Source organism: Cinclus cinclus, chromosome 2 (assembly GCF_963662255.1).
Source record: "Cinclus cinclus chromosome 2, bCinCin1.1, whole genome shotgun sequence".
Classification (NCBI taxonomy): Eukaryota; Metazoa; Chordata; class Aves; order Passeriformes; family Cinclidae; genus Cinclus; species Cinclus cinclus.
Window position 1 is genome coordinate 94,835,057 of NC_085047.1, and position 16,285 is coordinate 94,851,341.

At 35.9% G+C, this 16,285-nt stretch overlaps 1 protein-coding gene across 2 annotated transcripts in view; it reads right to left on the reverse strand.

Moving 5' to 3' along the window:
* PRKX (protein kinase cAMP-dependent X-linked catalytic subunit) overlaps positions 1–16,285 on the reverse strand; it is a 55,338-nt gene that overhangs the window by 14,572 nt on the left and 24,481 nt on the right. For both annotated transcript variants that reach the window (XM_062488004.1, XM_062488003.1), the window contains exons 2-4: positions 15,352–15,520; positions 10,920–11,183; positions 4,057–4,176 (exon numbers count right to left, since the gene is read on the reverse strand). In XM_062488004.1, coding sequence (XP_062343988.1) covers positions 4,057–4,176; positions 10,920–11,183; positions 15,352–15,520 — 553 coding nt within the window. The remainder of the gene's footprint in view (positions 1–4,056; positions 4,177–10,919; positions 11,184–15,351; positions 15,521–16,285) is intronic.

Sequence of the window (16,285 nt, forward strand, 5' to 3'; positions counted from 1 at the left end):
TATTAGAATCTATAAATGCATAAAGCAATTAGAATATTTTGTAACTATGTATTACAAATCTGAGAGCTGCAGTAAGCAGATGACTGTGCATTACTGAGTTGTGAAATCAAGAATAGAAGTACATATAATTTTTTTCATATTTACACAATTGAAATATGTATTCCCACTTTGAAAATCCAAAATTACTATGTCTAGAGTTCTTGAGAAAAAATTAAACCACAGTTGCTATATAGTAATTTTATGGCAATTCTGCTGAAGGTGACATTTGAACTCTATGCAAAATGACAACAGCTTTGAAAGGTTGCAGCTTTCTCATGGACAAACCAAGTAACTTGATTTTGATGCTTTTTGTAAATGCCAGCCTTCAACATAGCACAGATTTTAGACAAAACAACGTAAGTACTGTACTGGAAGCTACCTAATAAATCAAGAAAAATTCCCTTGAGTTTCAGACTTACTTCACACCACAGTACAAATACAAACAGCTGCCTTTCCACCAACTGAAAAGAAGCTACGAAAAATATCATCCCTGTAAACAGGAGAACAGCTGCAAACCATTCCTTTTGCTAACTGAAGCATAACAATGGCATGGATATAAGTTTCAAAAACAGTCTGAAGAGTAGAAGTTGTAAAACCTCAAGGGAAAACACACAGGTCTGAGAATATGAAACTGCAGACAGGAACCATTAACCTACCTAAAATGGCAGACCAGCACATCACATATGACAACCAAGGTAAACATAAAAAACACAAAGCCCACATTAATACACAAAATTCATACTAGCTGCATATCTGGTTACAGCACAATTATGACCTAACATATCTAATGTTAAATAATAAGAATATTTTTCTCTACATTAAATTGTAACAGAACTCATTTACCCAAAACAAACAGATGTTCCAACTCTTGTATTGACAATCTGTTTAGCTTGCTTAGATTAACTCTATGAACTTGGTGTTATTCATCTGTTAAGAATTCTTCTCACCCTTGCTTCTCCCTGTTCCATCCCCTTTCTGTATCTTGCTATGTTAAACCTAAACAGAACTTTGCCTTAAACCTAGTTTGTGCAGAAGAATTCCATGGGCCTCCAGAGATTAAGTTAGGGAAATAAGACCCTGTAGAACAGGAAGGTGTGGGTTTGTTTGTTTGTTTTTAGAGAGGCCATTTCCTTACACACACACCTACCAATTATTTTCAATCGCTTTTGGGCTTCAGAGAGACTAACTTCAGGAAATAACTATCAAATGTCTTCCATTAATTTATTTGCAGACAATAACTTAATCTTCAAGTCAGGCTTTGTTCACCTCCGAAGTATTTTCAGATTTCTTAAATCTTCTTTGACTAGGACTAGTTAACTTGGACTGTTTCTGTAATAAAAGCCTTGATAGTGAATACCCAGCCAGATCCTGAGCTGCTGAGGAAAAGTGTTTCAAAACATTATGGCCAAGAATAGCAAGAAGTTGATAAAATGCTAAAAGCATACATTCATTGTGACAACCTTCCCATCGAAACACATGCAAACCATAACCCCGCCCCCTTTTAATCCCCTAAAAAAATCATAAGAAAACAACCCCCCCCCCAAAAAAAGAAACAAACAAACAAACAAACAAACAAACTCAAAATGCAAACTCCCCAAACAAATAAGCTTGTACGGAGTCCCTATTCCAGCTCTGAGAAATGACTGAATGCTGCTGTGTTTTATTTTTTAGTGCTGGAATGATTCCCTATCTAAAGCAGCATTCAATCATTATGAAGAACATGTCTATACAAGTACTGTAGTAAAAAAAACACCTTAGAAAATCACACACAGCAGACAGCTGCTCTGTCAATAAGCCTATATAAAACTCCACTGGACTTTTAGGAAAGTGTAAGCTATATATATTGGCTAAAAGTCTCTAAAAGCCAAAGTGCTCATATTAAGCCACCTCCCTCCTATCCCCCCACCCTCAAATCCAGGTCTCACCCCTTGAGCCAGACAGTGTCATGACACAGAAGATCCTACATAGAAACAACAGCAGCTGCTCCCTTTTAAAATTAATATATACCAGTCATATTTCAGTAGAATATACAGCAGTCATACTTCAGCACCCTGCAGTCTTGAGATCTTAATGACTCCAAATATCTCGCTTGACTGCCACCTGTAGCAAGTATGCTAACTCTGTAAACCATGTTTCTATTAGTGGTCTAGTGGAGAGAATCCTATCAACATCTCTGTAAGGCATGCAAATAAAAAAGGCCCAATATCCACTTAGAATGCGACCACACAGACCTAACAGAGAGTGGTCCCACTGAAATCTGTGGCAGGAAGGTAAATCTCAGATGGGTGACTGCAGCACCTGTGCTCATATTACAGCCCAGACACTTTTACCTACAGTCTTCCTGCTGTCTAGAACTAAGATTAGTGGCAATAAGCTTGCTGGTAATCTCTTTTTTCTTTCTGAGAATCTTTCATCTCTCTGAGAAGGACTCTTTTGACCCACTTGGGCTGCTCACCTTACAGGAAGCAATGGAAGAACGGTGAAGCCTGGGCTCTGTATAGATCAGCCTACATAAGCAACAATTTCATATTAGACCAATCAGCCAAGCCTGAGTCAGCCAGCAACTATTATATATTTTTATTACTTATCTGTCTACAAATTGCTGTGAGATTAAAAATCTATGTATAGGCAAGCCTCCAAGACCCTAAGAAAGCAAGCAGTAGGTAGCAATGCTGTGCTGGGTAAAGTTATATTGCTACTGGGTGAACTTCACAGCTGCATATGCAATGTATTAGAGCTCAGAAGTGACCACCCATCCATCAGGGGAACTACTTGCTCAGGCAAACTTGCGAGCTTGTCCAAACACTGGCAGAGTGACCAAAGTCACTTTGAAATACCAGTACTGCACAGAGCAAAGGATGAATAAATCCAAGCAAGGACGCTGTTCTGGTCATTCTACAAGGCTGCAGATTTATAAGGAAAGGCCACACAGGGCACCTGACACAGCTGGGAACCAAAAAAGCATAAAGTGCACTGAGTCAAGTACCAGGCAGAAGCTCCAAGAACTATGAAATCAAACTGCTGAAATAGACGTTTCTTCAGAAGTTATGAAAGCCTTGCTTTCATCTGCGTTTGTCCTATAGAACCCACCACGGCAACGGCAACTGCTTTCAAAAATCCACATCTTTTTTAGAAGTTCCCTCAAACAACATAACCAAGACAAAAAAAAAGTAAAAGGAAAACCACGCAGAAGCCTTGTTTAGCACATAAGCACACTTTCACATTCTATCTAAATCATTACTTTTATCTAATATTAACAAGTCATGAAAAATTATTTATATTAAAGCCCAAAACTGTTTCTTCAGTTTAAATTTGTTATCTTCAGAAAACATTGCTTATCAAACAAATTCCAAAACACCAAAAGCAGAACTTGAGCAAACTGATTTCAAACAGACCTATAAAACTTTTGCCTGTTCTTCCTCTGGTTTAAAGAAAACCAGGGTTCAGTTGTAATACTAAGGGTATCAATCAAAGTATTTCTACTTGCAACAGTGCATTTTTACAGACTAAAGCTCTCACTGTAACTAGGATTTCCCTACACTGGAAATTAAATACAAAAGCAGTCCTGTTCTTTACCCTTTAAATATAAAGGGCCTTGTGAATACAAATCCAGACTTTGGCAAAACATGACTTTCCAGACCATAAAAGGAAAAAAAAGCTGTTAAAAAAGTCTTAAGTAAAAAACCAAAAGAATACAAAACAAAAAACAAACAAACAAAAAAAAAAACCAACCCCCCCCCCAAAAATACAAACCCAAACCAAATAGACAACCCAAACTGAAAACAAGAAATAAAACCAGCAAACTCGAAACCCTAAAACATTCCCACAAAAACAGTGATATATGTTCTTTTGTAAAGCTTCCCAATTCCTTTCTTCAAAGGCAGAAATTAAACTGGTATATCAATAATAAATTTAGCCCAAATTTGCTAATCCAAATATTATAAACAGAACTAGCAAATAATTCTGTATTACATAATACTGCTGTGATATCATCTATTATATGTAATTATCACTTACCCTGACAACATCTCAAATATAAGAATCCCTAGGGCCCACCAATCCACAGCTCTTCCATGGCCTTTACTTTGTATAACTTCAGGTGCAAGGTACTCAGGAGTGCCACACAGAGTCCATGTTCTGGTTGTAAAAGAAAGAAAAAAACCACAAAACAAACAACAAAAGCAGATCAAAGTGGAACTGAAATAACAGTAATAGGAAAAACCAAACACACATACATAAGAAGTACCCAACATATGCCTATGTATTTACTGCACAAAGAAACAGAGAAATAAAGGCCTCTACAAGATCTAAACAGCCTGCTTTGATAATGTTCTCCAATTCTCCTGAAAAGAGACGTATGCAAATTAAGGAATTTCCTATCTCAGAAAATACCTTTGCACTGAGTTTCTCAGCAGGTGCTGTGGTGGTACTCTACCCATTAGATTATACATAGTTTTGAATTATTAACAGTGTTTTTCACTCTGTAAGCTGCAGACCCGGGGAGTTCATGGACTCCTGAGAGGCTCAGCAGAAGACAAGCTTGATGGCTTTTTTCAGCAAAACAAAGTTTCATTTAGAAAAAAAAAAGAAGGAAAGAGGGAGTCTTTAAAGAAGTAGTAGTGTAAATCAGTAAACAGTTGCACATACATGAAAACTTGTTTTATAACCTAAGTAAAGTTTTTCAAATAGTATTGAAATCTAACCTGTCATCACTTCCACACTATTCATTAAAAGGTAAACATTCTGTATTTTTAATTTTTTAAAATATTTACAAGGTGTAATTAAACAAGTATGAGATAATTTTGTGACATATTTTAAAGTAATTTTTAGTCATTGCTTTCTATGGTAAGGTCAGAAGAAAACTGTTATACTGCTAACTAACTGAAGCTCAAATTCTATAGACAAGAAACAAAAATTAAAGCTAAGCTGTTATGTTTACAAAGACCAAATTACATTTGAAAAGAAGAACATTCTGAAATATTTTTTTCCAGAAATCTGAACTTTTCTTTGTAAAAATGCCCATATAGAATTTGGGTGGCCTCACTCCCTTGACTTAGGTTTAAATGTGTAATTCAGAAAAAAATTAAAACTGTGCTCTTATTTTGAATAAATTACCCTTCCCCAGCAGTAAGTCAGAAGATGAAACTTTGAAAATGTGCTTGTCAATTCAAGAGAAACTGAAATCACAGCACAGAGTAAGAAAGAAAACTGCATCACATTTTAAAAGAAGTTCTAGTAAAATATGACAAATAATACAGTCACAAATGGTCACCACACATGATTTCTAACTTGCACCAAAACAACCTGTTCACTTGTGAGAGGAAGAATTTTCTCCAGTCAAACTGGTAACACATTCCTGAACAAATGCATTAAGATGAACAACAATCACCTTTAGAAGCAACACAAATTTTCTAATTCAGCTTTTTTTCTGATGATGCAGGGAAGATGATTGTTCTGCCCTACTCTGTGCTGATGCGGTCTCTCCTTGAACCCTGTGTGCACTTTTGGGCACCACAACACAAAAAAGACATTAAGCTACTAGAGTGGCCCAAGGAGGGCAATGAAGATGGTGAAGGGTCTGGAGGGGCAGCCTTATGAGGGGCTGAGCACACTTGGTCTGTTCAGACTGGAGGAGACTGAGGGGAAACCTGGTCTTCAACATCGTCACAAGCAGAAGCAGAAGGGCAGGCACTGATCTCTTTGCTCTTGTGACCAGTGAGAGGACTCAAAGAAACGTCATGAAGCTGACTCAGGGGAGGTTTAGTTTGGGTATCAGGAAAAGATTCTTCACCCAGAGGATGGTTGAGCACTGGAACAGACTCCACAGGGGAGTGATCACAGCACCAAGTCTGAGAAAGTCCAAAAAATGCTTGGAAAATGCTCTCAGGCACAGGGTATGACTCCTGGGGATGTCCTGGGCCAGGCCAGGAGCTGGATTTGATGATTCTGATAAGTCCCTTCCATCTCAGCATATTCTATGATTCTTGGAAATATCGTAAAGAGAACTTTTGGGATTTTATTTTTTGGTTGGTTGATTTGTTTAAGCCTTAGTCTTGTTCACTGAAATAGTTAAGATAAAGGAAAAGGAGCTGTACAGTCAAGTTAAGGCTTTAAACTAAGAATGCAGTTTAGTATGGCGAAGGCCAAATTACTCCAGCTAAACTGTCAGAAGTGTTAGGCACACTTTTCATCCAATGTGCCTCAAGGTTCTTGAAACTACCTTCCTCAGTGTAAAGAATACGTCTTTAATTTTTATCATGAATTTATCTAAAAATATAAACTCTTATTTTCCAAATCAAGCATACTGAATTTTTTTACATACAGTGCTGCTTTACACTACTGCCATCTAGCAGCTACCTAGATCAGGACTATAGAATTAAAAATAACAGCAAAGCTCTGTCACCTTTTAAAATAAAGCATTTCCCCCTCTCCCAAATTTAAAAAGCTGTATCCATCATGTGACTTAATCATACTGATTTAGGCAACTATGCAAATGAAGCAGCTGACAGTTTTACTCAATTTTTATTCAAGCACAAGGAAAACTGTGAATTAAGGCCAATGTAGCTTGAGGTCTCCTAGCTGCACTAGGAAATCAAATTTATTACTGCCACAGTAACTACTTCCTTAATTTCAGTCAAGAAATGTACAAGAAATGTGTGTTTACTAACTACCCAAAAATCTTGGGAGAAGCTCATGTTCTTTTTTAAGATGCGTATTTGTGCTGTAAAATCATGACTTGTGTTTCCTCTTTTGATGATTGTGAAACAGACAATTTAGTATTTTGGAAAACACATAAATAGATGCTACAAAAAAGATAATATTTAAAATTTTATTTTATGATTACTATTTTATGACTACTGCATATGCATCTGAAATTCCTTATAAATTTTCTGAAGACAAATTACAATGCAAAAAAAGAATAAACTGTTCCCTTCAAGCTGCTGCAAAATATTCATTGTTCTGAATTTTCAAGATAAAAGCTGAAATACAGGTAAGTGCTAATTGATAACATTGAATATGCAATTTTAAAGCATGAAATACAGAAGCTACTCTGGTCACAAAGGTAAGCTACAAAATAATTTTGTGAAACGTTTGAATAGTACTGTGTGAAGAAGCTCAATCTTGATGGTTAATGTGTTTTAGCATTTTACATCATTCAGTATCCATCTCTGTAGTACCTGACAAGCTTTTTGCATATGAGGCAGATGAAGGACGTTTGTTTTTGTGGTATTCTGGCAGTTTCTCTATAATTATATTTAACAAAGATTACTTTGTATCCAGACTAACAAAAATTTGTTCGGCAAGACATTGCTGCTTACTTCTATAGTGAGAAAGGGTACACTTTGCAAACTAGACTTACTGTGTCTCACTTAGTCTTTCTCTCTTCAATCCACTGTGTAGAACAGTCATGAGGCACATCCAGCTTAAGCAACAGTGCAGAACTATCCCCAGTATGTTTAAGATTAATCAATTCTCAAGTTTCTAGAAAGACTCACAGGCAAATTTCTTTTTTAGGAATGTAAACTGAATAAACTAAAATTAACAGTGAAAAACATTCCAAGGGAAAAAAAAAAAATCACTCAAGTCTTAATTTTACCTAAAATGTTTATAACTTTCTGAATGAAATCTGTCCATAAAAAAAAACATAAAATCCCATGCAGATTAGTTGTGTGCTTCTCTGAAAGAACATGGGAATTAAACCCCAACCCCCAAAAAATCCCATAAAACCCCAAACACCCAGACCAAAATGAAACTAAAAAAACCCAACCAGAAACCACACACAAAAAAAGGAAATCAGATTAGAAAAAAATTTCAATAAAAAATAATATACCTAAAAAGCAGTATATGCTTTTCAGAAAGAGAAAGGTCTACAAATGTAAAAGGTGTAAAGTTCAAAGGAAATCCTTTTTACAGCCTTCAGATAAATGTAATTTATAAAAAAAACCCCCCCAACTTTCTTCTTGACATTGCCCTTTTTTTTTAAAGTAGTTGCACATCTATTTTATATTAATGTACTTACAAGAAACTGAAAAGGTTATTAAGTCTTCAGTTAAGCAACATCAAGGTGGAAAAGAGAAGAAATAAACAGCAGCTGAGGCAAAGACACACTGTTTTGGAGAAAAATTTAGAATTTTTAAACGTACACTATGAGCAAAAAGGGAGGAACAAGGATAAACAGAAGGACATACCAACAAGGAACAGAAGGAGCAAAGAAAACCTCCTCTCCTTCCTCTGATCCTAAAAAGAAAATGTTAAGAGTCTAGCACTTCCAAAAGTGTACTAATAAAGAAGGTACAGGTTCAGGCTGCTTTCCACAGTGGGAACATGAGCTATGAGCCAGACACACTTTCTGAAGAGCAGCTTAACTGTAGAGGGACATGGTGAATACTTCATCCCTTCACACATGGTAGTGGGAAGAAAGGAGAATGTCTTCAGAAAAACCTGTTAGGCAGCTACCGAATCATTCCTGTGAAGTATTACGTATCTGGAATGCGCCATCGTACCCAAAGTCTTCTGCAGACCACACTTTCATTTATGTGTTATGTCTTCTTTCTAGGAATGTCTTTGCTGATCCTGAGAGCAGGTTACTTCACAATGCTTGAGAAACATAAATACTTCATGTCTTATATTTGCCATTCATGTATGCTGTGTATATGCACACATCTATACACTCACTGACACCCATACATGTGAGATTCGTGTATACAGATTATTTGCCATGCATAAAAATGACAAAATATCTCCAATAATTTTGATCTAATAGGCTCTCCTATAAACAAAAGCACTAAGTGGAGGGCACTAGTGGATAAAGGGCTGATAAATGTGTATTTTTACAGTGACAAAACCGACATTGTGAAGATGACTTTAGCTACTGGGGAGAATACTATGTCGTTTCAAAAAAGAAAAAATAACAATAACACAAAAAACTAAACCAAATTTGCATAGGTGCTACCTATGGTACTATATACTATAGTACCTATAGGTACTACTATCTGTGCTCTAACTGCTAATGTCCTTGCTCTTCCAATTTTATGTTCTGTATTCATATTACATCTTGTACATTTGAAAGTAAATCAGCTATGAATACAAAACTACTATAATCTATGATTCAACACAACTGACCACCTTCACTGCACCCCAAGCAATATGGGAAACACAAACCAAATTAAAACCAGTCATGATAACAAATTTTGATATCCTATATTTGAACAAATTTACTCTTAGAGATTCATCTTCCAGGTTTAAAAATATACTCTGATGTGAACTATCACCATATTTACTGAAGGGTTACTATCTTGTGCCTTAAACCCACAGTAACACAAAACAAGAATGACCACTAAGTGGCAGTATTTACATGTAAAGAGCAAGTCATAAGTATTTGCATGAAAATGTCAAAGATATTGTACTACTTTCTAACATGGAAGTATGTTACCTCTTCCTGCAAAGAGTTATTTTGCTTTAAAAACAAAGTATTAAATTAAAGGCCAGCATTTGTAGGTCTTTTTGCTTGCCTAGTGGAAACTGAATTCAGATACTCAAATTTCTATGGTTTTAAAACAGATTTTCAGGTCTTAAAGGTGAATAGAACTTCTGGTTCTATTTTGTGATTTGATTTGTCTCATCTGACTTTTACTTCATAAGGGATCCATTAAGCAGCTTCCTCAGACCCATTCTTGTTACCAATAAGTAAAACTTTACAAAAGGAAGGCTTTGTAAAATCATGGCTCAGGCCTGCTACTTTGGCTAAGCAGAAAATGACTGTGGGAAAGAGACTCTGCTGAATTAGGGGTAGAAAAACAAATATATAAACATGTGTTCACATCGTGGTGTATGGTGGTTGGTTAAATTATGTTTGTTATGATTTAAAACTGTGCAACTGATAATGGGCCAACAGCTTAAAAAAGGCCTGGTTATTGCAATAAAGCTGCTCTCCTTTGCACCTGCCTGGGAATTCACTCACACACTCTCCTTTCAAATTGACCTCGTAGAACTCTCCTCACACACGGACCCATTTGTTGCAAAAACACCATCATACAGGTTGATGAGCTAAGAGGATAAGCACCTATGTAACACCTAACTCACTATTGTGCTGCCTCAATTAGAGCAATCAAATACGATCAATCTCAAGAGATGACTCAAAAGCATAACATCAAGCCATGTCACATTACTCTTCTGATAAAACAGCCTGTTTTTTACCGTCCCTTTTCTTGAATCCCAAATCTCTTGCTTACTCTAAAAAACATGCATTATGGTCTTGGAAGAGTAGTCCCAACAGAGAGAATGGAGAAATCACTGCGAGGGAGCCTCTGCATTATCAAAAAGTCTATCAAAGCTAACAGTAGTATAGAAGCTAGATTTAAATAAACTGGTTCTGCTGAAGCTGGCCTTATGGTTTCTGTCTAGATTTTTGCAGTTTCATTTTAGCCACAGTGTAGTGAAAATTCTGTATCCAGTTTTAAAATGTTATTCTCACACTTCAAAAATCTCAAATAGAAACCCAGAAGGAAACACGAGTTACAAAACATTTAGCAATTCACTATGTATGGGGGATTAATTCACATATCCTTACATTTTATGATATTACTTTTCCCTGAGCTCCCTTTCTACAATGCAACTGCTGAAAACTTAAATATACAAAACAGCTATATAAAAATATTTTTCTGTTGCTACTTATGTGTCATAGTGCTCCTGGTTATACTTAAGGGGCAACATTACTTTCCATACAGCCATTTTAAGATTATAATTTCCTTCATATTAAGGGATTTGACATGTGTGAATCACATGCAGTGTTAAATCAAATGTTGAGCATCTGAAATAAAACATTTTTTTCTAACTGTTTACCATGCAAATTATGATTACCAGAACAAAAACCCACTTACCTGTCCACCAGTTTTTTTGCAAATCCAAAGTCAGTAAGCTTGATATGTCCTTCTTTGTCTAGTAATATATTTTCAGGTTTTAAGTCTCTGTAAACTATTTCTTTGGAGTGCAGGTATTCTATTGCACAAATAATTTCTGTCGAGTAGAACAGTCCTGTGCTGTTGTTGAAACGCCCCATGTTGCGCAGGTAACTGAAAAGTTCTCCTCCTGGCACATATTCCATTAACATATATAAAAAACGTTCATCATGGTTGGTCCAAAATCTGTAATAAAAGTATTGTTTTACTGAATAAAGAAATTATGTCTCTGATTTGCTTTCCAAGTAAATGTCTGTAAAATGGTCTCTGCCACCCCAACTGTGTATGTAACCAACTTCTGACTCCATGTCTGCACATATTAAATCCCCAAGAATCCAGGATTATGTAAGAGATTCAAGTAGCCGCCTTAACCTGCAATGTAAACCAGACAGCTGAGGATCAGTACAGCATAGGCCACCAAATAAAATTGATAGATTCTGTTTTATTGCACAAAACAGGTCACTTCTAAGCACCACCTGATATAAAGATCAGACATTTTTTGCACACCTTACATTTTATATTATCAAGCATTACCAAAATATTGAAGGTAGGCAGAATCTGCTTTTGCAAAGACTTTCATAACAATACGTTCAAAAGTAAACATCAAAGAGTTGTCCTTCTCTCCTGTGCCTTCTTCCCAGGAGATACACAATCCCAACTAAAGCACCAGATGACAACACTTGCTCTTCTATGACATCTTTCACAAAAGCAATAGAAAAGCAAAAAAGACAGCGAAACAAGATTCATTTCTGTACCTCAGAATTAATCTAAGGATAGGCACACCTTCCATTCCTCAGACTGCCACCTCTAATTTAAGGGCTATTGCCATGGTAAGTCAGAGTAATATAAAGAACAAGTAAAGAAGAAAGAAAATAATGGTATGTGGCCTTAAAATGCTTCATTACAGCATACAGCAATCGTCGCTTGCACATTCCCCTAAATCATACTGTATTTCATTTTATCTACATTAAACAATTCACCACACCCCTAAAAGTAGCTCAACAGTTAAGAAGAAAAGCATCTGGTAATATCTTGATGAACACTACCATTTAAAACAAAGAACTATCCCAAATTCCATAATAAAAGATAGAGAACACTGTATTCTTACTTACTTGATACAGTGATACAAAAACAGAAGCTACTTCAGGTTCTGGTCAGTGCTTCTGCAGTATCACAAGTACCTCATGCATTTTTAATCACGGCATAGAGCCTCAGGAAAGATATGCAGAAACTGAGCTCCCTAACACATCGATGACTTTTACTCAGGAAGGTTTTATTTTTGACAGCAGCACTGAGGCAACCAAGGAAATAAGACAGACTAACAGATACCAGCTACAGCTCTTCCATTCCCCTCAGTGATGGAGAAAGCAGAGCCCAGGCTTGCTTTCTGATTTAATGAAACTTCTTCCCTATCACAGTCATCAACATCATTAATTGGCTATTGAAGATGTTCACAGTACACGTACAGTACACAGATTACATTTTTTATTGACTGCAAAAACACTCTGAAAATGTATTTCAGGTAATTAGGCAAAGGTATACCTACAATAAACAATGAAATAAGAGCAGGAGTGGATGAAACAAAGCAAACCACATATTTATGGGAGGAAGAGCAAAATTTGATAATACAGAAGAAAAAACGGACCATCTACATCATTAAGCTCAGGATTTTTACAAGAATTAAAATCTTCAAAAATTTACTCTTAAAGGTTTGCCTGTCCACAGAAAAAATTGATACATTATTTGGTATACATAAAAAAGAGCAAATTTAAGAACTTCTGTACTTGCAATTCAGATAGATTTAAATGGTAAATTAATACAAAAAGAAGAGGGAAAAAAAGTCACAGAAGCTGTGATTAGAATAATGTGCAGTGTCATTAACTCTACAACTCAGGTTTAGTATATAAACCTTAGATGCCACTGTGAACGCCTACAGGCAAACAACCTTTTTTAGCTTATACAACTACAAAACATAGTTGATTTTTATTAATTCTTCCCCTCATCAAAAACATGCCAACATTCCATCTCACTATGAAGAGCTGCACCACAGTAATGACACATTACTCAAATACAACAGTAAAGACTGCCTAGGAATCTCCAGTGATCAGTTGCTGCAAAAGCACCTAAGAAGCATTTAGAAAAAAATTTGTTTAAAAAAATACACAGATGAATAACTCAAGTGTCTACAGAAAAATTGTATTTCCCTCCATTTAGAATAGGTATTTCTGAAAAGTAACAGGAAACAAGCAAACAAACAAACAAACAAAAAAAAAACAAAAAAAACCCAAAGCAAAACAAAACAACAAAAAATACAACTCCTAACACATACCAAGACATGGATTTTCCAAACACCAGAAATCAATTATGTGCAACATTAATTTATAATTTTTCATCATGAAGTCCTGAAATATTATGCTGCACTGACACCTATTCCCTGTTTTACAACCAAAGGAGAACTGGTATTAAAGATGGTGAAGCTAACTGAAAACATAAAAACCAGACCATATAGATAAAACATTTTAAAGGCATTAAAGCTGAACTAGGTAATTTTTCCCCATTTTTGTTAAACACTTACAGCAAAACAATTAACAGGAAAAGAATCCCAAACATATATTAGGCAGGAGGTGGCTGAAAAAAACCTTTTAGCTGCAGAAAGTCTTATTTGTCCTACAGTCTAGTGATAATCATCCACAAAGGCTTGTTTTAACCTAAAGCACATAACTATTGTTGTAACCTAAATTTTAACTAATTCACTTCTGCTACGGAGTCTCCTCTGCCAAGGGAAAAAGGCATCACATGGACAATTACATGAACACAGCTGATGCAACATCTCACTGGACATTTCAACAGAAAAGGCAGAGCTCTAGAAGACATGAAGAATGTTTGCCTTGCATACAAAGTGAACTACTTGAATTGTGTCCTTTGGCAACCTGAAAAATCTGGTATTTTGTAAATAAGGTGTGAATGAAATCCAGGAAAACTCCTCTGCTTGGATTTTTTATCACTTCTGTATGAACATGAATCCTCTTGTCTCTTGACATCTCACCCAAATTTCTCTACTCCCGCTGCTCCTGACACACAGACCTACTGAGATGGGGTTTGTTTGGGAGTTTGCTTGCTGGTTTTGGTAGGGTTTTCTTGTAAAGAATTTCCAGATGTACATAGATATATATATAAAATCCCATTCCCCCCATTCCATCCATACTTCAACCAGTCTAACCAGATGTACTCCACTTCTCATCTTGCTTTCTTTAATGAATCTCAATCTCTACATATTCTAGAACTTGCCTTACTGATACTATGCCACACAGGATTCCTGAACACTAGCTGTAAACTACTAGCATCATGATGCTGGAAAAAACCAACACCACAACAGGGGAAAAAAGCCTCCTCCTGCAGGGCTCATTTTATCTTCTGAATTACTAACATGCAGTTGCCTTCTTCCTTTCCCTCTGATGCTTGCTTAACCCTGGCAGGAAGCTGCACTCCCTGCAGCTAGATTAACTAAGGCTAATTTTGTCTAATTTTATGTAAAACTGATTAAGGCAGGTAAATGGAAACAAATCTTGGTTAATAGCCAGCCATGTATCCATGCATGAAAAAATACAAATGGAAATTAACCTGCAATTACCAGAGGTTTTAGGTATCCCATTAATAGATACGGACTCAGATACACAAGAAGTGCTGTGGTACTGTGAACAGAAGTATGATACCTTCTCTCTTTAACAATGGGACCATTGGGGTCATTAATGTTACCTCAATTCCATTACAAAAAAAAAGTATTCTTTATGAACTGTATTTAAATCATGCTTCTCAACAGGTTCAATCACTTAACAACCTCAAATACAGGAATACCAAAGTCTAAGAAGTGCTGCAGTTATTTAAACTCTTTAAAAATAGTCTGCAAAAGTATAGTTCACTTCAGTTTTTAAAACCTAGATATTTAAGTCTAGGAATATCTTTAGCTATTTATCAATATCTACAGCACATACATGTAGAAATACTTTCATCACCATTCCAACACCAAGAATTGTTCCAGAAGTAATTTTGATAAGCCAATCCTAACAATTCTTCATTAGCATTTTTCCCTCACTTCTGCAGTGTGAAAATAAGAGAGAGAAAATACTTTATGGTAAGTTGTTGTTTGAATGTTGAAATTATACCTCTTTATTTTAAATTCTTGATTCTTCTAAAATACGTACTTCATTCTAGAGTCTATTTTAATCTAGGTTACATACAAGAAATTAAATGCTCAGTGTTGGTTTAGTACGTAAGAACTTGCAATGAGACTCTGGAATATTTCAACTGCACTTTCTGTAAAAGCAAAATGAATTTAAAAAATACAACAACTTACAATCTGATCAAAAAAGGGTGGTTGACTTCTTTCAAGACAGACTTTTCATTGTGCACATGTTGCTCTTGCTTCAGTCGAATGACATCAGGAATGCTCATTACTTTCAGTGCAAAGTAACGCTTGGCCATTTTTTCCTTCACCAGATGAACACGTCCAAAGGTACCTGTGCCTGAAAAGTTGGAGCAGAAACATCAACTTACTGTAAAAAGGGAAAAAACACTAAGAAAATCTGCTAAATTAAAAGCTACAGGAACTCCAAGGATTCAGGTGAAGAGATTGCAAACTTAAGCATGCACAGAGAGGCGAAACAATTCAGTAGGATAAGGAAGCAATGGGAAGAATATATAAAATTTGCTGATCCTTCTAAAAAGAAATATATTTTTTTCAAATCTGCTTATAGTGCTCAGTGTTATATCACTTGGAAACACTGGCTGTCTAGCACCCCTTTTTATAGTTAATGTATTTCTTTTCCAATTCACTCTAAAAAATAAAGTAGGAAAATAAAAACATACTGACTTTTAAATAATGCATTAGGCATTTCTCTATTCAATAGTCATTAAAGTTCCATTTAAGTGCATTGCACTCAAGACAATCATATATAACTGAACTGAGTATCTCTTAGTTTGGAATCAAAGTTAAAACTGGCACATTTAGCTAAATTGCTATTTGTTGTGCAGCACAGAGTTACACATTTGAAGATGAACACACAATTAAGGTCATTAAATAATGTCACATAGGTTCCATTACAACAGTGCACCAGATATTTTAAGCCCATTCTCAGACAGAAATATGTGCCACTATAAAGGACACCTGGCATTCAAGCCAAGTGCCTAACTTTTGAAAGGTCATTCACTCCAGTAAAGTCAAAAGCCTATACTTCAGCTCACAATCACCCTCTTTGCACATACCCTAGGAAAGGCAGAACACAGACCTG